This window comes from Micropterus salmoides, unplaced genomic scaffold, assembly GCF_014851395.1.
Source record: "Micropterus salmoides isolate LMB-PRFRI ecotype aquatic unplaced genomic scaffold, ASM1485139v1 Ms_hic_scaffold_1, whole genome shotgun sequence".
Classification (NCBI taxonomy): domain Eukaryota; kingdom Metazoa; phylum Chordata; class Actinopteri; order Centrarchiformes; family Centrarchidae; genus Micropterus; species Micropterus salmoides.
In genome coordinates this window covers 52204695-52232422 of record NW_024040040.1, presented here as the reverse complement: position 1 = coordinate 52232422, position 27728 = coordinate 52204695, and the positions used below count along the sequence as shown (strand labels likewise).

The following is a 27728-nucleotide window of genomic DNA, read 5'->3' as shown; positions in this document are numbered from 1 at the left end:
ACTGTTAGTTCATAAGAAAAGTCAACCAAGTTTTCATCGGTTTAGTCGACTGTTGGGGGCAGCCCTAGATATTTCCCTCTGTAGATGTGGCATAAAAATAAAATACTTAAGTGAAGTACAAGCACCTTAAAATTCACTACTAGAAAGCACAGCACCAGTAGTAAAAGGCATGTGCATTATTTGGGCGTGAACATGTAATCAGTCTCTGCAGCCCAGATGTTTCAGCTCGGAGCGGCTGAAAAATGCAAATGAGGAGGTGAAGTGATGCTAACCACAAAATGAGATTAGAGCGACACAAATGCATTTAGCAGCTGGACCAATAAGCAGGAAGCATGCGGATCAGCCTAGCAGCACACCATAGGAATGTTATGTGTTAAGTAACTGCATGAAGAATTAGACTCACTGCTCCTTTAATGTTGCGTAATTCCCTTTTTACACCTTTGTTCCTGCTCTGTGCTCCAGCTGTGCTCTCTCTCTCTCTCTCTCTCTCTCTCTTTCTCTCTGTGTGAACATAATGTGTGTCAGTGTTGCACAGTGTGTTCGTGTAAACAGAGGCCTTCAGGCGTCTGTGTGTGCGTGGTGTTTATTAAGACGAGAGAAAGAGAGAGAGAGAGTATTTGAATGCGAGGTGGCGGAGAAGCTTAACTGCTTCTCTACAGAGATAATAGCAGCTGTGTATCAATGAGGAGGCTGCTGGTTTGGCTCAAAGGGGTCTTCCTGCAGCACAGTAACCAACCAGCAATTATATTTGATCATTACCAGACACATTTTTATAAGAAGGAAAAAGAGAAAATGCTGACACGTGTGCATAGTTTACTTGCAGTGGTGCGAGCAGTAACCAAAAGTAACAATACCACAGTGTGGAAATACTCTGTCACAAGTCAAAGCCCTGCATTCAAAGTTTCCAAAACAGTTTGCACACTCTGTAAAATGTAAATAGAAACAAAACGTGATGGCATATTTAACAGAATGGAACAAAGAACACTTGTTGAAACTGAAAAATGTTTATGTTTTTGGATGATGATGTGCTCATTTTGAAATCGATGCCAGCAACGTGTTTGAAACCGGTCGGGTCATGTTCACTCTGTTTCGTCACCTCTTCTTTTATCAACTCTCTGTGAGCCTCTGGGAACCGAGGAGACCGACCGCTGGAAGCTGGAAGGTTTCCTCTTGCTTGATGTAGGATTTAAGCTTCTGGGTCTCCTTTGTCATATTTTACGTTTCATAATGCTCCAGACATTCAGAGGGTCTCTGGCAGGACAGTTTAGCATCCAGACTCTTTAACTACAGAGCCATGCTGCTGCAATACCTGCAGAATGTGGTTTGGCATTGTCTCGCTCAAATAAGCAAGGGTGTTCCTGAAGAATGACGTCGTCTACTTGGCAGCATTTGTTGCTCCAAACCTGTATGTATCGTTTGGCATCAATGGTGCCTTCACAAATGTGCAGGTTACCCCACAGATGCACCCCACGGTGGTTTTTACACTGTGCACTGGTAACAGGCGGGATGGTCCCTCTGCTCTTTAACCTGGAGGACTCACGGTCCATGATTTCTAAACAGAATTTATAATTTTGACTCATCAGACCTAAGGACAGTTTTCCAGTCCACCTCAGTCCGTCTTAAATGAGCTCGCGCTCACAGAGGACAGCAGCGCTTCTGGATCTGGTTTACACACAGTGGTTTTTGGAAGCGTTCCTCAGTCCATGAAGGGATCTCTGTCTGTTTTTGATGCAGAGCCGTCTGAGGGCCCGATACCAAGAGTGGTTTTCGGTCTTGACCCTTGCACACAAGGGATTTCTTCTAAATGATATTAAAAGTAAAAGTACTCATACTTGAATGCTGCATGGAACAATTCAGAATAATTATATTGTGTTCATCACTTTAATGCAGCAGCTGGTAACGGTGGGATAATAACGTATTTGCTGATTATCTTTCATTATCATCGCTGAATCTGCAAAGTAACTAAAGTTATTAAATAAGTGTAGTAAAGGACGCAGTAAATAATACAATATTTGACTCTGAATTGTAGAAAAGCACATTGTACTTAGTTACTCCACCACCCTCAGTTTCAGCAATGATTGCAATGCAGTGTAGCATTATTAATGTTATTAGTTGGACACTCTGCTGTGAAAAAGGTCTATTCAATTGAAAGTAACTTCACTTTAGAGGGCCAGTTCTATAATGACTCTGCAGTTCGGAAACCACTGATATCTGCAAGCATTTGTTCTACACAACCAAATAAAATAAAAAAATAAACCACAGGATGTGAGACACTGAATGTGTGAGGCCAACATTTGATATTGTAAGCTGATATAATCGCCGAGTATTAACCCGGAAGGTTACAGCAGCACACAGTTACTTAAAATAAAGTTATTAAAATAAAGATGTAACCGAAGGGATGTCAGACACTGGATACTGGAGCCCTGTCTTTCTGCCTCTTCCCTCCTCCCGCTCACTTCCTCTCTCCCACATGAACACAGAGCTCCTGACACTTTGATTATGGGGTTCAGCTGATCGCAGCTCTGCAGAGAAAGGAAGCTTTAACTGTGTCTTCATTTCTGTATGTGTGTGAATAAACTCCAGACTGCTGAGATTCCTATTTGAAATTGCCACCATAAATCTTTGTAATATTCCTTTAACATTCCTACGCGGAAAAGTTTGTCAGTAAGTTCACTGTATTTCTCATCTCCTTTGACACCACTGTGGTATTTATATATTGTTCTACGATTTTGCTATGATACAATATTATGTTTCTAAAACAAATTATATGTTAATTATGTTTCTCTTCTGTAAATAAGCGGCGGAGGTTTCCAGGCGTGGTTTAACAGAGGAAGCCGCGGTTTGTGATCAGCTGCGTCAAGTTAGAGAAAGAAAGCAAGTTCATCCGGAAGTAAGGCATTTGCCCTTCAAAATAAACATGTTCATTTCAAGTTGAAGTTCAAGTGAAACGCTTAATATATAAAGACCATCCATCCATTTAAAGCTCACAACGACCCTCCTACTCAGCAGCTAAATCAAATGTAATTATTTTAATGTGTAATCTGTATAATAACTGTAATAATTATACGTCTTTATGTATTGAAAGGAAAGAAAGCAGCACAATACAAGTTCCACATGGAGATGAACAAAAATAGTAATGGTAGTGGTAATATGACAAATAACAAGTGTAGTATTTGTATGATCATAATTAACATGCAATAAAACACACAGCATCTCACATATAATGTTTTTAAAAACAGAGAAGCCAGTTCAGAGTGAAGCACGCTGAAAAAATCTATTCAGTTTGGGCCCCGTGTCACTGTTAAGGTGTATTTAATGCAGTATTTTGCATAACGCTTTCTAGAAGATTTTAAAGTATTTGGGGGGGGGTACTTTGGCTTAACACTGAATACAGATTAAAGACTGTGCAACAGTTTTAAAGTGGCCTTGTGATCAGACAGGGCTTCACTGAAACTGACAATGAATTTAATGGCTGGATTAACATTGTTAGTTAATTTTCAGAACATTTTTAAAAATGCTTTCAAGAAGTGATGGGAACATGTCCCCAGCATCTCCAGTGTAAATCACACCTATGCTCAACAATTGACCCAGAGAAGCCTCAGGAAAAACACCAGATGAGATACCAAACATTTCCTGCATAACTATACGTACATACCGTTCAATAAAAGGTAAATATGAAGTGTAAAAAAAAAAAAAATCCATGTCCTTGTCCTGATAAACATAACCTTCTGCATCCACTAAAAAGGAATTTTATTTTGAAAGTATAATCACAGGAAGTCTCTTTGTTGGTCACTGTTGCTCTCTTCACCAACCTGGAGGATTTGGTCACCGGCTCGCCGCGCCTCCGCACACTCAACCCACCAGCTGCCGTCACTTCAGTTCACATCAGGAGGTAAGGAAAAGATTCACACTCATTTTACTGTTTATCCGCGCGGTGTGTGTCTCACATCACACGCTGTGTGTGCGTTTGGGGATTGAACCCGGTCAGTGTTCACTGAAGTTTGCTCGTGTTGCGGCAGCGCAGGTGCGTAACAGCGTAATTACTGGTAAATTGACATCGCGCGTAAAGTTTGCGCGTAATTATGTCGCAGTGATGGAAACAACGGCGGTGACGCGGTGTCGTGTGGGTGTCTTTTTGGCTTGTGAAGGCATCCGTCCTCTGCAGTGGTCGGGTACAGCACCCTGGCGTTGTGCGCTGGATTGCAGTGGCCAGATCAGCCATGTGTTACAGTTGGGGGGGCGGGGATCGGTATCAGCTGATGCACGTGGACCACGGAGCAAAACCCGGATCCGGGAACAGGTTCGGGGAGGTTCCCAGATGCCGATGATAACAGGTCAGACCAGTACGGAGGTGTGTGTCACCCTGCTGGCCTGTGACAGCTCGCTTCTTCCTTTTTCACTCCTCGACAGATTACAGATAGACAAAACCACTTCCTCCAAATCAGCAGGTCAATCACACAGCTTCACCCCCCCACACGAAACCAACACACAAACAACTTACCAAACCCAGTGTGAGATCTTACAGTCTCTCTGCATCATCATCTGTATCAGTCCATGAAGTCTTCTTTGCTTTTTCCTCAAGCTTGACTTGTGTTCAGTGTTTCTTCCTTCAATTCTTTGAAAGTCTGTTTCTACACTGTCCTTCTACAGTAAGATGCAGGTTTAGATTTCACCTCTAATAGATACAGTTTCATGTCAGATGTGCTTATAATATTTAGTCTGCTCTCACTGATGCAGCGATGTGGACAAAATACATGGAACACCCCAGTTTATGGCTTCGATCAACACCTGTCTCTCAAACAGCCTCAACATAATCTGAACAGTGTAACCGTCATGGTGGGAGGATCTACTGCATTATTATGTTGCAGTGGTTTTAGCTCTAGATGTACCTGCAAACTACTGCAGACTCAGAACGCAGTTATTTCATCTTCACCCAAAAGTTTTTTGTTCGTTTTATTTTTGTTTTTTCTTTAGAGACCTTTCTACTGGCTTTAAATTAGGAGATGCCACAAAATGTCGCTTTTTTTAGCCGGTGTGGTAATTCACCCACATCCTGACACATCTGGTCACGTGATCAATTTAGTCAGTAACAGCCTAAATTAAACTAACACTTGTTAAATCCTCCTTTCAGGGTTAATGTTTGATTTTAAACGCATGTATTTATTATGAATGGTGTTAGGGGAAGACCACCCTGATGTCAGGGAGAAATACGCATTTCATACTATGTCAGCTTGTGGTTGATAGTGGACTTTCTACAGCTCTGGTGTTGGTGTCTACCAACTCCTGAGGGAAATGTTTGACTCTTTAGCTGTTAAGTGCTCCACTAACAACGCTTCCTTGTATTTTTCCTTGTTTAAGTGTAATCTGTAGCTTCTGCTTGTCGTTGGGAGTTGTAGTCGACCTCTTGCCTTCAGTTTTTGGATCCACAGGCTCACACCTTCTGACATTTTATCAATAAACCAGATCTTCTTACACAATACTGATGATTCGACGTGGACAGTTTCGTGACCATCCATCTGTCGGTCATCTAACTTGTCTGAGAACATGAACCAGACTTTTACTTCAACGTGCCTGAAATAACTCGCCTCCATCCTGTCATGTCTGTCTGCAGAGAGTGCCTTTAAGTGTTGCAACGCCGCTGCTGCACGACTTGCAGGGTAACAGTGTGGCTGGTTTTGGGGGCACGAGGAGGTGTTTTTTTATTTTTTTTTAACCACTGCTACTGTACATGATGGACAGGAAGTCTAGACAGGAAGTCTGAGGAAAGAGAGAATAAGAAGGAGGAAAGTTTTCATTTCCGCTCTTTCCTCAGATCTTTTCTCTTAGTAGTTTTGTGTGTAAACAGGTGGGCGTGTTTCAAGTGTGTGTGTGTGTGTGTGTGTGTGTGCCAATTTTTTTTAAATCATTAAATAGGGCAGGTTTGACTTGTTTGTTTACTCCCATACAGACTGACGGGCACCTGGGAGACGTTTGCCTTCAGTTTGGCCTTCTGCCTTTCTGTTTTTCTAAACCTAAGCCAGCTGGAAGGCTTTCTGGCAGAGAGGCTTTCTGGAAAACTTCTCCCATGAGCTGGGCTTTGCTCAAGTATTGTTGTGCACAGGTGGATACTGTGAGTGTTTGATAATATATTCATGTAATGGCTCTTCCAGCAAACAGTCCACAGCATGGGAGTGCTTAATTGACTTTGTGGGTGTGTGTGTGTGCTTTTGTAGCCCACACACACACACAGATAGGGGAAGTAGAGCTCCAGGAGCAGCGGGCGCGGTGGGAGAGGTCCAGACTTTAATCAGGATTGTCAGCAGTGAAATGCCACAACACAAACATGCCACAACTGACAATTAAACCCAGCAACAGCAGCTGAAACCTGGGCTCAAGTATCACGTCATTAAATGTCTCAAACAACTGACCCTTCGCTAAGCCACACCCCGAATACACAGCTGGCCAATCACAGCGCAGTATAGGCCTCGCTCTAACTGAGGTCCAACACTTTCTTGGTTGCGCTCCGTTGACTCTAATGCTGAAAGGAGTCGTTCTGTAGCTTTCTTTTGCCGTATTTTTCCAAGATAAGGTCAAACGCTGTTCCTGGGGCACTTTTAATAATTACAGTCGCTACCCAGCGAGTTTTCCATAACCTAAAACAAATCCAGAAAAATGTCGGCTGTGGATTGTTCCTAATGTAATGTTAGTTAGCCAACGTTAGCTAAATTCCTAAGTCCGACAGTTTGTTGTGCTTAGCAACAGCAACTAAGGGGGGCGTGGCTTAGCGAAGGGTCAATTAAAGTGCAGAAGTTGGAGAAGCCTCTTCCGTGTGATTCCTTTGCCAATATGCATGGATGTGATTATTGTCTACATGGCCAAAAATATGACACCTGAACTTTACACAGGTACATGTGATGGTGCTGCAGCATGTCAGGTGCTCCCACCTCTCTGCTTACTGAGAGAGATTAAGTTAGTTTGTCACTTAGTACGGGACGTGGCCAAATATACAGTGGGCACGGAAAGTATTCAGACCCCTTTAAATTTTTCACTCTTTGTTTCATTCTCATTCGTTCTCATCAAAAAAGTTCATTTTATTTCTCAGTAATGTACACTCAGCACCCCATCTTGACAGAAAAAAACAGAAATGTAGAAATTTTTGCAAATTTATTAAAAAAGAAAAACTGAAATATCACATGGTCATAAGTATTCAGACCCTTTGCTCAGTATTTAGTAGAAGCACCCTTTTGATCTAATACAGCCATGAGTCGTTTTGGGAAACATGCAACAAGTTTTTCACACCTTCAAAATCATTAGAAGCTGCAACAACAACAACAACATGTGAGTGGTTTTGGACCGAGAGGGGAAATGACACAATTAATATATTAAATATAAATGTGGTGCAAGATATAAATTTCATATTTCCGCAACTTCTCCAAATGCTGCTGAAATGTAATAATAGAGGAGGAAAAACAGCAGACTCTCTCAGAGTGGTACACAAACACAAAGTGACTGTGGATCAGGGGCTGGAGAGATTATTGTGTAACCGAAAGGTCACAGGTTTGATCTCCCTGCAGCGGCCTGTCGAGTTGAATTAGCTCTCAGTAACACGCCGAAGCCTTTCCCGCCGGATAAAAGCATCTCTCACTTATCTTCATGTTGGGATCTGAAGTGACTGCGGTTACATGAGCCAATTATTTCTTTTTTTCTTTTTTTTTTGCCTTTCAGATGAAATAAATTGCCGTGAAAGTATTTACAGCATGCGGTCACTGAGTTAAATGTCAACAAGGATGTTTAGACAGTTTATCCAGCACTCCACCATGAGCAAACTTTTTTATCAGTGCCTCTGTCAATAGTCACAAGCACTGAATAACAGGACATTAGGGAGTGCTGGTCAGATCATCACTGTGGTTGTTTTTATAGGTTGATCTGATGGAAGACATTGATCCTCAACAACTTGTAATTGGCTCTTATGCAGTGTTCTAGTTTATTTAGCTGTTTCTGTGCAGAAGACATGATGGTGGAGATATGAAATTCATTCCAGTGATCTTAAAAGGCAGTATGTTACAGGATACACATCTCTCTCTGTCTCTGCATGCTGTGCTCTGTGTCTTTGTATCTCTGCAGACTTTATGTTAATCTGACAGCGTTCAGTTCAGACACTGTGTCGTACATTTCAGGTCCAACTTGTAAGATTGCTGTCAGGGGCTGCTGGGTATGATAAAAAATCATAGAAATGTCCAGTATTGCAATGAAGCAGTCGTGCTCATTGCTTTGTAACTCTGCTCTCAATGTCCTAATACCATCATTTATTCTCATGCAGATGGGGCGTTTTGTCCAGACTGGGAAATTGTTAGTGGAACAAAATGCAATTTCAATGTGAATTTCAGCTTCTTGTGTTTGTGGTATTTCAGTAACCCGTGAGCTTCCTCCTGTTTCTTATAATGGTGATTTGGTTTGTTGTGGGAGTGTCCACTGAATGCCTAAAATGTCTCAGTAAATTGAGGTCACATACACAGTCTGTTGTTCTGCTGGATTGGCTGCTAAAAGTCATGAGTCAGGAGATTACGATCGACTGATGAAAAACAAGATGCTCTGCACAAGACACGAGTCTTAACGTCCCATAAAGACAGAAACGCTCAGCGTTGTGTCACTGAAAGGATCTTGGTTACCTGACCAGCCTTGACCCACACAGACAGACACACACACACACACACACACACACACACACACATGATTACACACATTTATAGTGCAAGAAAGAGGAAGTGTGTTGCAACCTGCCAGTCACATGCTGCTGGATAATGTCAGTCTGTATTCATCAAACTGTCCAATGTTGCTAAAAATGACATGACACCACATCTGCCAACACTCTTTCCCATCTCCCGGTGGCCTTTTGTTTCTCCTGCCTTGTCAAAATGTCAGGGCAGGACGGCTGTCCACCTTAAAAATCTAAATACACCTGCGAATGTATGCAGAGTTGGACTGAACAGTTTGAACTAACCCATTTCGGTCTCAAAAAATCCTTTATTTTGAAACCTAAATGTTGCCAGGTATGAGACGCCAGTCAGGAAGCTCTTCCAGGAAGGGACGAATTATGAAACAACGGGTCCCTGGGTACAAACTGTCAAATGCTCCACCCCTCCTACACAGGAACAAGACTGCCAGACGAAAAAGAGACAAAACGCTGCAGCTGAACTTGAGTTTTGAATCCATCCACCGTCAACCGCTTATCCTGCATAAAGGGTCACGGGGGGGCCTGGAGCCAATCCCAGCTGACATTAGGCGAAAGGCGGGGTACACCCTGGACAGGTCGCCCGTCCATCGCAGGTCCACACATAGACAAACAACCACTCACATACACACCTAAGGACAATTTAGGGTCACCAATCAACCTAGTTCGCATGTCTTTGGATGGTGGGAGGAAGCCGGAGCACCCGGAGAGAACCCATGCAGACACGGGGAGAACATGCAAACTCCACACAGAAAGGCCGGATAGTACAGCACACGGTACACAATATAGGAAACCATGGAAGGTTGCAGGTTCTTTTTTTTTTTTTTTTCTCACAGCAGAGGTGCTGGTCAGGAAATGCTAAGGACGTCTTACTGTGGCCTCAGTATGTTCAGCTGTACTGTGAAGAAACGGCAAGATATTTAAGGGTCTACAGTCGTGCTCATACTAACATGCTGATGTTGAGGTACAATGTTTACCATGATCACTGCCTTAGTTTAGCTTGTTAGCATGCTAACTATTTGGTGTTTTGCACTAAAACACAAAGTACGGCTGGGATTGCTGGGAATGTCATTAGTATTGGACACTTTACCACCGGACTCTCTCGCGCCTCATCTGTAACTCCTTAATGTAATTTTTTAATGCCAAAGTACACAATATTCACCAGCCACTGATTACTAATACCTCTTTTTCAGTTATGCCGCCTCCTCTTTCTCGTCCATTTACATGTTTCTCGCTTCCCTCTGTTGCTGAAATATTGGACATTATTAGAAATTCGAAACCAACTACTTGTCCTACCATCTTAGTAAAAGCCTGCTCACCTAAAACCTGCTAAAATCAGCTGCAATAACTCCTATACTTAAGAAAGCTGGTGCAGACCCCAACAATTTCACCAACTTCTTTCTAACCTAGCTATTCTTTCTAAAATCCTTGAAAAAACGGTTGCATATCAGGTCCAATTCCAATCTGGTTTCCGTCCCTGCCATAGCACAGAAACAGCTCTGGTAAAAATCACCAAGGATTTTCTCATGGCAGCTGATTCTGGATTACTAACTATTCTCATCGTCCTTGATGTGCAGCCTTTGACAACATCTCTCATAACATCCTCCTTGACAGATTAGTCTCTGATACACCCTTGGACTGGTTTAAATCAAGTCTCTCTGGCCGCACGCAGTTCATCCAACGCAAACATTTCAAATCAGTGCTGTCCCCTGTCACTACCGGTGTTACCCAGGGCTCTGTCCTGGGGCCCCTTCTGTTCATCATCTATCTGCTTCCTCTTGGCCACATATAAAATTTAACATCCATTTCCACTGCTATGCAGATGACACCCAGCTCTACCTGTCCACCAAACCTACCACATCTCTCCCACCCACCTCCCTCTCAGAAATAAAATCCTGGTTCTCTTGCAACTTCCTCAAATCCACTTTGACTAAATCTGACAGTTTTTCTCTTACCATTGACAACTCCACAGTGTCCCCCTCCCCTCAGGTCAGGTCTTGGTGTGATTCACAACCTCGCTCCTCGGTACCTCACTGACCTCCTTCATATTAACACACCCACCTGTACTCTTAGGTCTTCTTCTTCTGTTCACCTCACTGCTCCTCCTGCTCGTTTGACCACCATGTAGGTCAGAGCCTTCAGCCGCTCTGCCCCTCGTCTCTCGAACTCTCTTCCAATCAGACATCCGCAACACTGACTCGCTTTCCATTTTTAAATCCCGCCTGAAAACACATCTTTTTTTTAAACTGGCATGTCCCATGTGACCACTCTTTCTCAATCTTGCACTGTAAATATAGTTGTTAATTTAAAGGGATAGTTCGGTTTTTTTGATTGAGGGTTTGTATGAGGTACTTATCCGCAGCCAATGTATTACTGCAGTATATGGTACAACGCATCCTCAGTTTGAAGAAGCAGACAGAAGGACCAGCACAGAGGCAAAGCAACTGATCGTTGTGGACAAGATCAGCAGCAAAACTTATTTTAGCCACCCGAAAGAAGGCCCACTGAAAAAAAATCTAGAACAGTTTAAGTGTTACGCTTTTTAATATTTTCAGCCCCCCTTCTCAGACAACCCTATTGCATAATGCAGACAGTATTATGCTGCAGATTGTTTGTTTTACTATAATTAGTACCAAATTACAAAGTTCTTTTAAGAAACTGTCTGGGAAATGATTAGCAGTTTCTTTGGCAGAAACTCGATGTTAAAGATCAGGATCATTTCAACAAGAAATACTAGCGGTAATGCAGTAGTTTTACATGCGCACACACACACCTATGAAACAGAAGACTGAGCTCTTTGTTTGAGCTGCACAATGAGCCCAGGAGCAAACAAAACTAAAATATCAACCATATTAAAACGTGGAGTTTCCCTGAGGAGGCAAACAAAAGTTGGACGCAGTCAAGGTGTTTATTGTTCATGCAGTGACTGGGATCAGTCATTAACTCAAGCACAGATTCTGAAGGACAGTTTCGACATTTACTTTTGTTTTTCATTTTTCGGAGTCTTTCTAGTTTTCTTCCTCCACATTTTAAAGACAAATCATCATAGATGTGTACAGTGAAGTGCAGGAAACTAAAGAACTGGGTAGACATGTTAGTAAATATAAAGACAATGATGCAAAACAAAACAAAAATCACAATTTAAAGACAGAATAAGGAAATAGAATAATTTCAGATTAGTCAATTATTGGTATATAATTAAACACCACATATTTATATCTCACCTATCTGTCTGTACAGATAATTTTGGTTTCATTTGGTTGTCAGATGTCCATGATATTCCTGCACCCGCCCCTAAAACAATGGAGGGAAGTTAAACCAGAACCGTCTGCATGACAGGACGGCACTACAAGTAAACAGGGCTGGATTGACCTTCTGGTCCTTTGTTTACCTCCAGTTCTTGCCTGAATATCTAATAATCAGTCTTTCTGTGCTAGAACTCTAACTGGCTCCAGATTTGTCATGTGGTAATCTGATTAAACACAAATTAATTTAGACATCTGCAATCTGAATGGTTTTAAAAGTAGATTTTGACACAAGAAGAAAGGCAGAAGAATAGAAGGAATGTTTTTTGAAAAGTTGGAGAGGTTCAGTCCTTCTCCCCACTCCATTTTTTTAAAAATCACTTTAGATAATAAAGCCACCAGGTCTTTATCGTATCAGTATTGTGCCTTAGTGGTGCATATACAACACATTTCCAGCTTTGCAGCTTCTGAAATGACAGTAAACTGAATATATTTTGTTTGTGGACAAAACAAGACATTTGAGGACGTCATCTTGGACTTTGGGAAACACTGAGATTTTTCACCCTTTTCTGACATTTTATCGACCAAACAAATAATCGATTAATTCGGAAAATAATAGTCAAATTAGTCAGCAATAAAAATAATTGTTAGTTGCAGCTTAATACCGACACTTTCTGAATCAGGAGCTTCTTGGGTTGAGTTGCCCGCGTCCCTGCGTGGTAATCCAGCTGTGGAGGTAGGATTATTAATTTATGTGTGTGTGTTCAGAATCACAGTATGTATTTTACAGTAAATGGTTCATGCAGTTGAGAGAGCTGAGCACTAGGTGACAGTGTCACACAGTGTCTTTACGGCAGCTGTGTTCAGTTTACTGTCATTACTCACCAACCAGCACACCACTTTGAATTTTCTACTGTCCGGTCAAGACATTAAGGTTTTTAGGGGATTTCAGCGGCTGTTTAATCATTGTGTGATCATGACTCAGCTTCTTCTTCAGGTGTGTGATTTCCTCTGAGTCATGTTGACTCAAGCTTCCTGCCATCCTGCAGCAGGAGCACAGTCCCTGCTCATGTGTTGGGATGAAAACCTGTTTGTTCTGGAGGTAAATCACCTCACACGGTCATTGTTTAACACAATGAAGAGGCTGTTTTGGAGGAAAAGTGACACCAGACACACTATATTTAAAAAGAAAAGTTTATAGTGTGGTTTGAGCTTCCAAACTTTAAATATAATGAATTAAATTTCATGGACAAAGTAAAGCAGAGGAAAGCAGTTGCTCTCTGCTAAACAAAATAACCGGGCATTGTAATATTAGCCAGGGACAGTCATTAAGATGCCAGCTGAGAATAATGGTGGAGCTGCATAATGAGCAGCCTGACAAAGACGAGCTGAAGCGAAGTATTGATCAGGAGCAGGAAATGGATGCTGTAGAGGAGTTATTCTGCTTTCAGTGTCTGCGGCGTCTTAGCTCGGCTGTACTTAGAGTGCATGCACTTTTTATTACACCACATGTAGTCTTTCTCATGTAATCTTGTGTGTGTTGTGAAGTTCATGTATTCATTGCAGTGTCAGTGTCATGTGCACCTCTTGGGAATTGTTTGTCACGTACTTGAACTCTGCTTTTTAGGGCAAAACTACTCTGAGTACAGTAACTTTATTATTGTAAGAGGCTGGAATGTTTTCTCTCGTGGTAAAGTATGTGAATTTCCTTTTCGTCTGAGGCACCTAATAAAAGTGTCATTTGTTTAGTGCTGAAACACGTCCCTATCAGGATGGCTTGTATTAACTTTGGTGACCCCTGAATGTTTCAAATAGCGCCCCCATCAGGTCAAAATGTCTTTGTTTTATCACCAACGACCTTCCCATCAGCCTCAGCTGCACTTTGTGTTTAGTGGTAGTTAGCTAATGTTAACATGCTGACACGCTAAGCTAATATGGTGAACATGGTAAACATTAAACCTGGTAAACATCAACATGTTAGAATACTGATGTAAATGTTTAGCTGGAGCCCAGGAGGATTCAAGGTTGTACAATCTTTGGCAAAATAGCAACTTTGTGCACCTCCATTAAAACCTCAACAAGTTGTGGAGCGCTTCATGGTTTTGGGTGGATGCACAGAAGAGAAAGAATATGACGTAATAAGCATACACAGTGCATGAATGAGTAATTTTAGGGAATGTATTTTGAGGGCAGGAGCTACTCTAACCTACCAGACTCCATGGAGAAATGTTGAAATTTAGGTCGACATCGTGTTTGATTTAATCATTGCTACCCACTGGTTCCCCCTTGAGCTGGGATTGTGAAAGCTTTCTGTGTGTGTGCGTGTGTGTGTGTGTGTGTGTGTGTTTGCTGCAGTGCTGTGAGTCTGAATGTTTTAGCCCTCCTCAGGAATGTCAACAATGAGTCATGGTGGCTTGCTAGTCTCGGGGTGGGGAGCCGCTCAGTCCTCCAGCTTCACGCACAAAAAATTTGTACTGGTTCAGCCAGTTTCCAAAAATGTTCACTCACAGAAATGTTCAACCTGCGCAGGTTCATGAACTTGAAGCCCTTTCAAGAAATAGGTTTCTATTTTTGGAAGTTTGACAAATTGCTTTCTTAGAATTAGATAAGAAGATTGAAACCACTTAAATTTTGGTATGCTAAATACGAAGCTACAGTCCGCACCCAGACAATAGTTCCAGCACAAGACTCCCTGTAAAACCACAACATTTTTTTGTTTTTGCGTGGATTAAACAAACGAGATGTAATGTGTTAGTGAGCTTTTGTTACTTCAGACAAAGCCAGGCTAGTTTTTTCCCTCTATTTTCAGTATTTGTGCTAAGCTAAGCTAAATGTCTCTTCCTGTGGCTTCATATTTATCGTACAGATACAAGTTTGGAATCATCTCATCTAACTCTTCACAAGAATGCGTATTTCCCAAAATGTTGATGTAAGTAAAGTTGATGTTTCACAATAAAATGCAATACAACTAAGTGAAATATAAAAACATAAAACCTTTGTCTAACTAAAAGCCTGTTTGAACAGCAGAGTCTTCAATTGCTTTTTAAAAGGAATCGACAGAATTCACGAAATGAAGGGAAAAGGGAGACAATGAATTCCACTTGGCGTGTGTGAATATATTCTTTTAGTAGTTGAGAACAAAGTTTATCATTATATATATAGTAGATCTGCCAAAAGCTATTCTCAGTAATTAAAATGTCGTGTTAATTTCTTGCTCAGGCGTTGTGACGGATATCGAATCAGGACTGCAACAAACAGTTTATTTTCTCGATAAATCATTTCAGGAAACGGTGAACAAGGCCCGTACATTTTCCCACAGTCACATCTTCAGATTTGTTTTAATGTCAGACAAACAGTGGGAAACCCAAATATATATTCAGGTTTCATGTCACACAGCTAGAACAATTAATTGAGAACACGGTTTGGATTTGGTCTTGAAATGGCCCCTTTAATTCAGACAGGTGACTCAAACAGGACCCCCCCCCCCCCCCCCCCCCCCCCTCCTAATTGGCCGTCTTTGGGCTCTTGAATACCCCTCAGGCCAATCGTTCCTCTTCCCTCCCCTCTGCGTACCGCCCGGCTGAATCTTTCCTACCTCTGCCTGCATTGCTGCTGCACTCTGCTCTCAACCTCCCAGACTGTCACGGCTCTGTGAGTGTGTGTGTGTGTGTGTGTGTGTGTGTGTGTGTGAGTGTGTTGCAAAAAGAGGGGGGAGAGTGTGTGAGGAGATTTAAAGAGGGACTAGAGAGGAGAGACGGTGCAGGGGAGGAGAGCAGTGGCCTTTTGTTTCCTGACACAGAGGCAGTTTAGGCAAGTGAAGACATGTTGAAGATGATGACGGGCTGCCCTCAGCCTCCGCGGGCTCAGGTCAGTGGATGCCGTCACTGTGAAGTGTGTGTGTGTGTGTGTGTGGTTGTGTGTGGGGGTACAAGAAAGGGAAATTCATGCTCCTCCTGCTATTGTATTAAACCGTGTTCTCAGCATGTTGGTGGTTTCCTGTTTACAGGCTCGCTCAGTGTGTGTGTGCTGCAAGAAACTGTTTTAATTATAAATAAAGTTATTAAGTATTTAGTCTTTTAGACTGTGGGCATTTTTCAGGCAGATAGATATTGATAACATCTAACATAACCATTTTTGATAAGGATCAGGTCACTTTCACTTATTCAAATGTTTAAAACTCAACTTACACAGCGTTAAAGTGCTACAAGTTGAGTGTTAGACTCAAAAAAACATGTTTACCTTGTCCTTGCTGAATAGATACATGCCGTCACAAGATCTCAGAGGCCAAATGCGACATCTTCAAATGGCTTATTTTGTTTTACGACCGGTCAGGAAACCCAAATGAGTGAATTTACAGGGATTATTTTGGGTCATCGCTGCATGGGGACATTGCTCATGGTGTTTGACCAGAGGCAGAAGAGTTCACACCTCCATTTTGTTTGAAGGTTACTGCCCTATTTTTTGGCGTTTTATAGAGTCTAAAAAGTGTGTTAAAGGACTGGGTGTAGTGCCAAAATGCTCCACAGAAAAATGTCTCTGTGTGCTTTTCTTTTGACATCATGTTTTGGTCTTGTTGTTTGGTGCATCACTTATGATTGGCCTTTTATTTATTACCTGATCAAGAGTATACACATTTAGTGGCCAGGTGTGTTTGTCTTTCACACATGCACATAACAGATTTATTAATTAGGACCTCGGATTCACCACCCTGCATTGTCCCTGTATTTTCCATGCAGTTAAATGACTGTGATGAGATGCACAGGATAAGTGGAGTGTGGATGATATTCAGCACGTTTTCAGTATCTTCTGTGTTGTGACCTGTCTGACTCGTGTCTCTGTTTATATGTCACTGTGCATCGGCTGCCAAACTAGTTTCCCCCCCGGGCATTGGTACAGTTAACTGATCTAATTTAAGAAGTCACTGATTGCTGATGATTTGCAGAAGCATAAAAGTGTGTTTCAGTCTGAGAGAGAGAGAGAGAGAAAATGAGAAGTTAAAGAAGTTTTTTTGTGAATCAGCCTGATTGCATGGCGGTTTTGTGTGTGTGTGTGTGTGTGTGTGTGTGTGTGTGTGTGTGTGTGATGGCTCAACAGCCTGCCACCTGGCTGGCGAGTGATGCGGGGGGTGGTGATGGCCAACCACTGTACCCTATTAACGTGAGTGCTCACTGGGCTCAGACACACACAATAATGCACAGACACAAGCCAACCACTGCCTGCATTAATCATCTTAAAATATTTTTTTTGCTATTTCCAAGGTCAATAATGAAAGTTGAAGCTCAATTTCCTCTTATGATTTCAGTCACGTATATTTAACCCGGGTCATGAACTCAGAAAATATCCTTTTTAAATAGAAAGGATTTATCTTGAAAGCCCCATTAATCTATATTTTTACACTAACATTAAATCAAATGTCTCTGTGTAATGTGAATGAGGTCAGTTGTGGTCCTGAACCCACAGAGAGTCCTCACCAGCTCTGCAGAGATATTTAGCCTGTTTTAGGACATTGTTTTGCTTTTGAGGCACATTTGCCGTTTGGTTCAGTCTCCATCTTTCCATTAGCAGCTGTTTTTGTCAAACAAGCTCTGATAAACCCGCTGTACACGACCTGTTGGAGATGAGCTGATGAAGAAATGGGAACGTTTAGCTCCCGGCAAGTCGGTCAGAACTGAAGAAGCCTCTTAGATGAGAGTCTTCGAGTATCTTCAACTAAGTCCAGTTGCCCTTGATTTTAACCTTCTTAGGATACAGAGACAGATATAGAGGTTAAATATTAGCATTCATCAGGTGATCATGTTACTCTGTGTTTGCTGGATGTGCTAACAGAGAAGTATTTGCTTACACATTTGTGTCACTGCAAACGGCTGAAGATCTATTCATTCGGCTTTAAAGGTTACTGTGGGGGTTTTCAAACCACGAGTAGTACTATGGAGAAAAGTGAAATGAGTGAGTCCCTGTTTTGTATGTCATGCACACATAAGGAAATGCACAAGCATGTTGGTGAAGCTATACATATTTCTGTTAATAGCTTCATTTAGTCCGCTGACTGACAATTGTTGGCTATAATGTGCCGAGAAGAATCCAAAAAGAAGACTGCTTCCAATTAAACATGGATATAAACATTTTAATTTGTAAGTGTTTTATGTGGAAGGATGTTCCACATGTTTAGTAGCCTTCAGGGATACACAGAACGCTGTTTGGTGAGTAATTGAATGTGAACAGAACGGCACCTTCAATCTTAAAGAATGCCGTTGAGTCAGTTTTTGATGGACAAATATCCTCAAAGTAAAACAACAATTGCAAACTAGTCAATGAAGTTTAGTTTTTTTCTGTTGAGGAAAATTATAATTATTATACAGTTCTCTCATAATTATTGTATATCATGATTAATATTGTCATACAATATCCTGGTCAAGGTGATATCTTATTCTCGTTTGTTATTGAATAAGTTAAATTCATTTGTTTCAAAAATGTGTCCCAGTGTCTGATTTTAAATATTTAATAAGGTGGGTTTTTTTTAAATTAGAGGATTTTCAGTGTCAGTGTAATCTCTGTGGTGAAACCGCTCAGTTCTTCTAATTCTTTTTGTTTCCAAATCTATTTCAAATGTGAAGGGAGTGAATAACAGGGTCAGGTTTGTATTTCTTTTTATGGCTGATAATCTTATTCCCTCACAGACAAAAGACATAAGAGTTTCTGTTACAGTAAGCATACATGCTTGTATCATTTCAGTTTTGTGCTCAGTGTGCAGTTATTTGGCTGATTCTTTGGCTTTTTTCCCTCATTTACTTTTACTCCAGCTGGTCTAATGCTATTTTTCAATTCCCCGCATCACCGGTTCCACCAGAAGCTGCTGTTATGCAGACACACCTCAGAGGCACTTTCACCCACATCTCACAGTTTCAATACAACAGTGGCAAAACAAACAGAGACCCTATGGTTTCTTAATGCTGAGGATGGTTTGCATACTAGAGGCTACGTGCACTGTGTACAGTAGTAAAAGTTTGCATGTAATTTGTTTGAGTTTGCGCTGATAAACATTAACTGAATGTGAGTTTTTTTCACAACAGTACACATAAAGGTGAGGCAAAATAATTTACTGTGTGTGTGTGTGTATGTAAAATATATATATATAAAATTACATTTGTTGTCATTCACAGGTGCCTACAATGTGCCATAAGATGAATGTACCTTTTAGAAAATAAGAAAAACTAAATTGTGAAACATAAATGTTTTCTGACTATTCTTTAATTCTTTATTCTTTTTTATAAAAAACTGTACTTCTACCTCTTCTGAATTCTAAAAAAATGATTCTAATGAAATAATCTGAGAGGTGAAATCCCCCTCAGATTGAACTGCTCACAATTTATAAATGCAATCAATGATGAGCAGCTTCGAGGAGACATTACTTAATATTAAGGGGTCACAGACAAACATGACCGTAGCAACAGAAAAGAACCACCCAGAAACCCTGTTAATCATTTTTCAAATAATTCTTCATTTAAAAGCAGGGCTGTATCCCAGACTCAATCTACGTTGGAGACACTAATTTATAATTTATGGAGAGATTTAATGTCCTACGATGGTCTCTGTGTCATGGGGGGGCACGCATAGTAGTATCTAAGTGAAGGAGGGCTCATTACATTATGCATATAACATTATTTTTTACCGGAAAGGGTTTGCAGTATCTCTGCCAGAAGGGAATCATAGTTTTGACTTTGTTGCGTTTAAGCTAAGTGCTGAAAGGAGACAAACTGGTCCAAGCTGGGTGGTCCCTGTTGAGCACTTCAATTTTAATTATAATATGTGGATTGTGCTAAATAGAGCATTTGATGTTCTATCAGCCGTGTTTCTATTGTAAACAAAAATTTTTGATTTTGAAGGTCGTTTGGTGTACAGGTGGTTTTACCCAGAAGAGGCAAGTGTTGCAGATGAATTTGTTTATATTACTGTTTAAAGTCCAGCCACGAGGGAGCACTGTTTGTTTATAAGAACTTCCGGGTAGAAAACCCCTGCGCCACATTACAGTTTAATGGCATCAGGTTATTGTTTTTTTTTCATAATGTTTATACATCCATATTTTATATGTTGTATCTCAGGCATTCAATCACAGTCACACCACCATAAAATTAGTCTGTATGCCGATGACGTCCTGTTATACATTAGAAGTCTGTCACCTGATCATTAATTATAAAAAGGCTTCTGGTTACTCCATCAACTTGGTAAAATCGGAGATTCTGCCTATAACCAAATTCAGCTGGGATCCTGGGGCTGGGAATCCCCTCTTCTCACTCAATTCTAGAAAAACCTCGCAGCCTCCCTGGAAAAACATCACATCCGATTAATTCACCTGGTCCCCTGTTTGATAATAATAATACTGTCACTAATGTTAAATGCTAAAAAATCTGTAGCAGCTCTTATGTGTAACCTAACCGCCCTTTAAACTACAATTTTATATACTTTTAGAAAACTTTCCCTCTAATTTTGCTTTATTTGCTTGTAGCTTTTTAAAATAGCAGGCAGCGGTTCAGTGTATTGCTCAAGAGCACTTTTACAGAACTCGTGGCTGCTGATGGACACTTGTTGGTCTCTGTGGGGTTCAGACCAGTTGATTTCCTGGAAATGGGACAGTCTCCCTGTCTGCTGTGGTTGGTGGCGGTGTCGCCCGGAGGAGGAAGTGAAAACAAACAGACCAGAGTTTAACGCTGCAGAATTTTATACAGTGCACAGATTTGAATAAACGTAAATGTCCAGAGATATTTGCTTCTCATTATTTAAACTATGGTATCAATTTATGTTTTGTGAGTATTGTGAAGTTGTGGCAGTTGTGGCTGTGGCGATGTGTTTCTCATTATGTTGGAGCTGGCTGGGCTAGTTTAGATGTGGTTGCAGGTTGTAGAGGAAGAGCAGAATCTATATTACAGTCAGATCTATATTATAACTGCTTAGCGTTCAAAAATGGCGCTACAGGGCTTCCTCCAGTGCTTTGAACTATGACACTACGGGGCTTCCCAGTGCATTACAAACTGACGGCAAACGGTCTTGAAAATGCGTCCATATGTGACGTCTTACACACCTATTCTGAGATATCAGCCACAAGCAAAACTTGTATGAATCGATCGATTGCTGTTTTTGAATGAAACCTAGGGATGACACACTGCAGCACATTTTGTTTCCGTCTTCAAACCAAAAAACTGAGGTCGGATGATTCGGTCATAATTTAACTCCACTGTTTTTATTCAAATGTGAAATCTGCCCATGAAACTTTTCAAGCACCTGTAGCTGCTCGTTTCTGAGGCTCACAGCTTGTTTTACTGCATAATTAATGATATCTGACATGATTAATTGTTTTCTGGGAGTTTAGGAGTAAACATCCAGGTGTCATCAATGTCTCTGTTTCACCTACACACAGCGTTTCTCATCACATTCATGTTTCTGGGTCCGTTTATGTGAAAATCCCTCCCTTCAATCCTCATTGACCTGCTTTTTTCCCCTCGCTCTCCACCGACACACACCTGTAGTAAGGAATATGGTTAAAAAGGCCTCCGCTTCCTGTACTTGTCCTCTGCTAATCCTGTTGTTTGGATTAATGTGTCTCATCTGATGTGATCTGAGAGGAAGGAGAGAAAGAGATGGATGGAAGAGCTGCAGGCTGTGAAGATAAAACAGTGGGGAAGAGGGAAAGGTGAATGAAGAGAGCGAGGAAAGAGATGCAGAGCTAAATGACACAAGAAGAGATGAAGAAATCCATCAGAAAGACAGAAAGAGAGAGTGTTTGATAACCAGCGAAAACAGATTTGGTTTCTTCCCCTTCTGCTTCATCACATCTCCGAGGGAAATATTGTACTTTTTACATCACTAAATTTATCCAACAGCAACTTTAGTTACTTTACAAGTTAAGATGTCTGTGAAGATTCTCAGTCATCCAGGTCATAGTTATCCAAAGAAAGTTATAAGTCAAGTCATCACTTCCCAGGAAACTCAAGGAACGTAACCTATTGGCCTCAGGTTAGGATGTCGATGGTCGTTCAGTCGTAGCCACGGGTAGTCCTAACGACCATAACGACTGTCGTTACAACAGGCAGGAACACTAACGAACCAGCGGTATCGACGATCCTGGCAAACGACCCCACTGTGGTTAAATAGCTGAGTTTCCCTGCCAGTCAGTCAGAACTGAAGAAGTCCTTTGGATGAGGGACGAAACGTCTTCCAGTGTCTTCAACCAAGTCCAGTTGCCCTTGAATTTAACCTTCTTTGGATTTACAAATCAAGACACAAAACATACGAAGAGCTTATTATAGAATATGATATACGTTTCCACACATTTCCACTTTATATATTCATACAAGTACAGCTGAAACAATTAGTCAATTGTTTTAATATTCGCTGCTTTTCCTTTGAGTGACTGTTATAACTGTAACGTTTGTTTATAATGTTGAGGTTTGGACACAACAAGCATTGTGAAGGTGTCACTTTGGGCTGTGAGTAGTTGTGACAACATTTCTCACTATTTTCTGAATCTTTACAAACCAAACAATCGATCTGTTAATAGAGAAAATGATCAGCAGATTAATCCATGATGAAAATAATCATTAGTGTCAGTTCCATACAAAATGGTTCAAAATGAGCTACAGCAGAAAAATCCTTGTTTACATTAATGTATGAGGAATAACAATCTGATAGAATATATAAAGTGAAATTTTACTGCTTTACTACTTTAAAGGATATTTTCCTATTATAACCTTTTCAATGCAGGACTTTTACTTGGAATAGAGTATAGTGTGGCATTAGTACTTTTATTTAAGTATAAGAATTATTTGACAGCAGAAACCTGGACACTTTAAACCCAGTGAGAAGTATAAAAACAAGAAGACAAAAAATGTCTGTTCTTACTTTGGCTGAAAATGTGTTTTATGTTGCACTCCAAATACGTTTCCAGGACCTTTGATGTTGGTAATTTGTAAAAGCTGGAGTTTGTCTGATCACTAATGGCGCTGCCCTGCTGGTCTCACCTCAAATCCAGACCTCCGTTAAGTTGGCAGGTAAAAGGGTATCAAAGCTGTGAGCAGATCAGAGTAGGACGGCTGCTCTTTCATGTTGAAAGGAGCCAGATCGGGGGGGGGGGTTGGGCATCTGGTTGCGAAGGATTAAGTATCAAATCTTGGCTGGAAAAGCCTTTGGATTTTCCAGGAGGAGCTGGGGAGGAGGGAGCCTCACTTTGGTTGTCCTGTGCCACCACTCGGGCCTCGGAGATGCACAAGAAAATGGAAGGATGGGATTCAGGTTTGACCCGTATCTTTGCTTGAACTCCCCCTTTCCAACCTGTCTCTCCAGGTGAGCCCCGGGCTCCAGACTAAGTGCTAGCCATGCTGCGGCAGTCCGAGCCGACTACCAGCACCCTGCACCTGGTTGCCAACGATATGACCGGCATCATGGAGAAGCTGGACACCCGCGAGCTCGACCTGGAAGATGGAGAGTACGACACAACGGACGGCAGCGCCTCAGGTGTGTGTGCATGTTGTCAATATTTGTCAGTATTCATCTAACATTACTACATATATCTGTCTGATATCATATACCTTTGTACATCTGCAGCGGAGCGCTTGCCGTTCTCTGCCATCTACCACACAGTCGGATTCAAGGAGCCCGAGGCCAAAGTCTTCCTGTCCTCTCCGATTACCGCCAAGATCCTGGAGGTGGAGCGGTTCACCTCGGCTCAGGACCGCTTCAACGTCACCACACAGAGGAGCGTCAACAAGGTGCACAAAGACACGCTTACCTCCCTGACATTTCACTCTATGCAGTTATTATTTGTCTCAGACGACATGTCAGAAATTGGTGACGTTGCTGTTCTCACTCAACTCTCACAACAGGTGTAAAATAACTGGGCTGGCCTCCAGTAAGACGGTCAGAGGTTTGGTTGCTCAGTTCATATTCTATCTGCAAGATGCTGTGCTGAATAATTGGACTGAAAGAACCCCAAACCAGATTTCTCCTCTACTTGTTTGGGAGGGGATGATTTCAATCCAAGCCTAATGTATTTGTACATTTTTATGTCAACAAACCCTAAAGAGTCTGCATCAGGGTTCGAGTTACGTGGGAGGCAGTAGCAGTAAAATCATGCACCTGTGGGGGTCACTAATTCATTAATCAACAACCAATATTTTGAATCACAAATAATGTATTTTTGTACCTACTAATATTTACATTAAAAAGATGAATAAACTTTTAAATGATACTTTCCTAATGAACTACGCTGCGTACCGCATGACTGACTGCACTTCTCCACCATCAGCCACTATTGTGCACACAGTTTTGACCTAACCGGTTGAGACTGCGACCCGTGAACATGAACTCAGTTGTATTGTATTGTCTTTGTCTCGTCGTGGTTGCCTGATGATGGTGGCACATGCTTAAAGCAGCCACAGAGAGTTGAAAACGCTGCTGCTAATAATTTAACAACAAAATGCTGATTCTTAAAGAACTCCAAATGAGGAAATCTTTTTACAATCTAAAGCTTTCATTGCCAATATCTCACCTAAGTATCTGTGCTGTGTGCTCAGTCTATGCCGGCGGTGTTTAAGATTGAGCTGAAACACGGGGAGTTCACGTGGCTGGTGAAGAGGAAAGAGAAACACTTCATGGATCTCCACAGAGAGCTCCGGACGTACAAGACCTTCATGAGGCTGCCGCTGCCGTCACGCAGGTAAACACGCCAAGGCCTTTTTTTTTGTCCTGGATTGGCTCTGTTAAAGCCTCAGAAGGTCAGATTAAGAGCGATGTAAACGGGTGGAGACTGACATTACAACGCAGGATCAACTTTTAACACGTCAGACCTGCAAGGCCCATTTTCATTTTCTTCAGCGTTTCTTTGTGCCTTTATCACCTAAACCTTCCAGAAAGCTGCTAAAATCTGCATTAGAAACAAACATTTTGTTATAGTTTCGCACTTAGCGGTCCCGACATTTAAACCGACAACCTCTCCTGTCATTTCTCTCCGCAGTCACACGGTGAAGAGGCAGACGGTGGCGAGGAACGAGGTGAGGGAGATGCCGGCCCTCCCCAGAGGAAGAGGAGAGGAGCTGGGCAGAGAGGATCAAGTTTCCAGTCGCAGGGTATGCCTTTCGTTAGAGCATCTGTCTTTCTCTCTCTTATGCTTTTAGAGAGAGCCTCCCAATCCACCGGACCTCTATGGGATCTTATTTCGGGAATAAATGAGTTTCACTTGTGCCCTGAAGTAAACACATAATCTTTGTCTATTTTAAAGATAATTTTGCAAGTCAAGAAAGTCACAGTTTGTTGTAAAGACTGTGAAAATGCGTAATTAGAAAGACCACAAATCCAAAAAAACAAATGTGACGTCATAAACTTTTCTCTCATTGGCTGAAGCCTAACGCCGTCATGCCTGTGTGTTGTGGAGCAGAATGTAAACATACAAGCAACATGGCCAGATTTAATACTTTCCCCCTCGTTCTGACAGAAAGGGGTGACGGCCATGTTGCTTACATTGTGCCAGATGAGAAATGTTGATGTAGGATTAAGATCCCATTGGGTGGAAGCAGAAGCGATGGACTAAGGCGCTCTATACTTGTTGATTTTAATTTTATTGCACTGGCTGGATGATTTATTTAATGTGTTTTTGCTCCAGAAACAACTGGAAGATTACTTGAATAAACTGCTAAAGATGCCGATGTACAGGAGCTACCACGCAACGGTAAGAACAGTCGTGTTAAATGTACTTCACTTCTAAGAAGATGTCAGGAAAATGGACCATAATTTCCTTTGTTTTGCATAGAAACCCTTATTATTCTCTTTCAGATGGAGTTCATTGATGTCAGCCAGCTGTCCTTTATCCACGATCTGGGACCAAAAGGCTTGTAAGAACAACTCTCACCGCCTACTATTAATGTGTAAAGACTGTAATGTATATAATGTCCTACTTAAAACCTGCATCAGTACAGCAGCTCTCTTGTCCTTCAGAGAAGGAATGGTGCTGAAGCGATCCGGCGGCCATCGGATCCCCGGGATGAACTGCTGTGGTCGCAGCAAAATCTGCTACCACTGGTCCAAACGGTCAGTGAACACCCACAGACACAATCACAGAGAACTGTTTTGTGCTCAAACCTCAACGTAGTCGTGTGTTTGATGTTGCAGAGAAACTTCCAGGTTTAACTCTGACTTTGTTTTTATGTACTCACATTCAGCTCCATTTCTAAATGAGTGTTTTCAATCATGTGCTGGGGTTTTGGTTCCAGCCTGTGTCGTGCTCTCTGGGTTAAAATATGTGTGTTGTGCGTAGCTGGCTGGTGGTGAAGGACTCGTTCCTGCTGTACATGAAGCCCGACTCGGGAGCCATCTCCTTTGTGATGTTGGTCGACAAGGAGTTCAAGATCTTAATGGACTCCAAAGACACGGAGACCAAACATGGCGTTCGCATCGACAGTCTGTCCAGGTGCGTGACACGTGTACGTTTTATATAGCGTAACTTCTACAGTGCTCGTTTCCAAGTCGGGTTACATTTATGTAGAAACTCAGAAACTTCTTGCATGTAAACTTATTGTTCAACTGTTTACAAACCACATATTCTGTAAAGCAACGTTACATTTAATTTCCTTAAATGAGGCTAAACTCCCTTAAATTTAGTTAGGGGAGCTAGTGAGGAGGAATATACTATTTTTAATATACTATTTTTTATTTTCTGTGTTTATCTGCGCTTACTTCTGTCCTTGTGTTGCTGCCACACCTGAACGCTTTTTCTCATCTTGTGTTCTCTTATCTCACGTTTTTAAAACACCTTAATTTGTTTTGGTTTTTTAATTAGATGTTTCCCATAATTAAAACTACCTTAATCTCAAAAGCAAATGTTTGTTATATAGCTCAGGGTCTTTGCCTTCAGAGCAATTGATGTAACTCTAAATCTCTTTTATTTTACAAAACCAAACATCGTCATTAAGTGCAGTCAAAGGCTTTTCAGTTAAGTAACTAACTTTAAAGTGCCTTTTCACATTAACACACCATTAATCAGCTACTAAAGAAAACTACCCAAAGCCTTAGAATTATTTAATTAAAGCCGCAGCAATATCCTTGATTTGCTGGATCTAAATGCATCATGTCTTCCTTCTAAACACAATAATTGTCCAGCAGCCAAACATTAAAGAGCTGAGAACTTTTGCTTTTAATGTAATTACTCCCCAAGGAAGTAGAGCAACATTTATTAGTCAATGTATTTGACAGTTTAAATCACGGGAAAACCAATCGGATCATAAGTTCAGCATGAATAATCGGCAAAGATGAAGTGATATTTATATAAATGTGTGTGTGTTTGTGTGCAGATCACTGGTGCTGAAGTGCAGCAGCTACCGACACGCCCGCTGGTGGGGTCAGGCCATTGAAGTATTCATCAAGAAGCACGGCTCGGCCTTCCTCACCGATCACCGCTTCGGATCCTTCGCCAGAGAGGAAGTGAACATCCCCGCCAAATGGTAACCACGGCAAACAACCAACGCTAGCCACTGGTGTTGTATATGTCTTTTAACATTTTAGCTGACGTTTGTCTTCATCCCTTTTTGTTTGTGATTTGGGGTGAAGTGACGAGTGTTAACGAGGAAAACTACTTCACCCTTCGGACCCCGGCGTTAAATTGATGTTAATTAGAGCCAGGCACCGGGGCCAAAAAAAAAAAAAAAGGACGTCTAGATGAAGCCTGGTCCAGCTGGCAGAAAGTGTTCAGAGAGTTTGCCGTTAAGTGTGTGTGTCGCTGGAGTAACCCGACA

The 27728-nt window shown here is 41.5% G+C and overlaps 1 protein-coding gene and 1 pseudogene across 3 annotated transcripts in view; both read left to right on the top strand.

Moving 5' to 3' along the window:
* LOC119896614 overlaps nucleotides 1–27728 on the top strand; it is an 858889-nt pseudogene that overhangs the window by 433572 nt on the left and 397589 nt on the right.
* pld1b (phospholipase D1b) overlaps nucleotides 3553–27728 on the top strand; it is a 45950-nt gene continuing 21774 nt past the window's right edge. Inside the window, exons 1-10 of one of the 3 annotated variants that reach the window (XM_038710096.1) lie at nucleotides 3553–3892; nucleotides 23290–23460; nucleotides 23551–23714; nucleotides 24519–24661; nucleotides 24959–25070; nucleotides 25604–25669; nucleotides 25774–25832; nucleotides 25936–26028; nucleotides 26255–26407; nucleotides 27288–27437. In XM_038710096.1, coding sequence (XP_038566024.1) covers nucleotides 23322–23460; nucleotides 23551–23714; nucleotides 24519–24661; nucleotides 24959–25070; nucleotides 25604–25669; nucleotides 25774–25832; nucleotides 25936–26028; nucleotides 26255–26407; nucleotides 27288–27437 — 1079 coding nt within the window. In that variant the 5' untranslated portion in view covers nucleotides 3553–3892; nucleotides 23290–23321. Of the gene's footprint in view, nucleotides 3893–15593; nucleotides 15823–17090; nucleotides 17113–23289; nucleotides 23461–23550; nucleotides 23715–24518; nucleotides 24662–24958; nucleotides 25071–25603; nucleotides 25670–25773; nucleotides 25833–25935; nucleotides 26029–26254; nucleotides 26408–27287; nucleotides 27438–27728 lie in introns of those variants that run through there. The other 2 variants (XM_038710088.1, XM_038710104.1) reach the window with 2 other exon arrangements.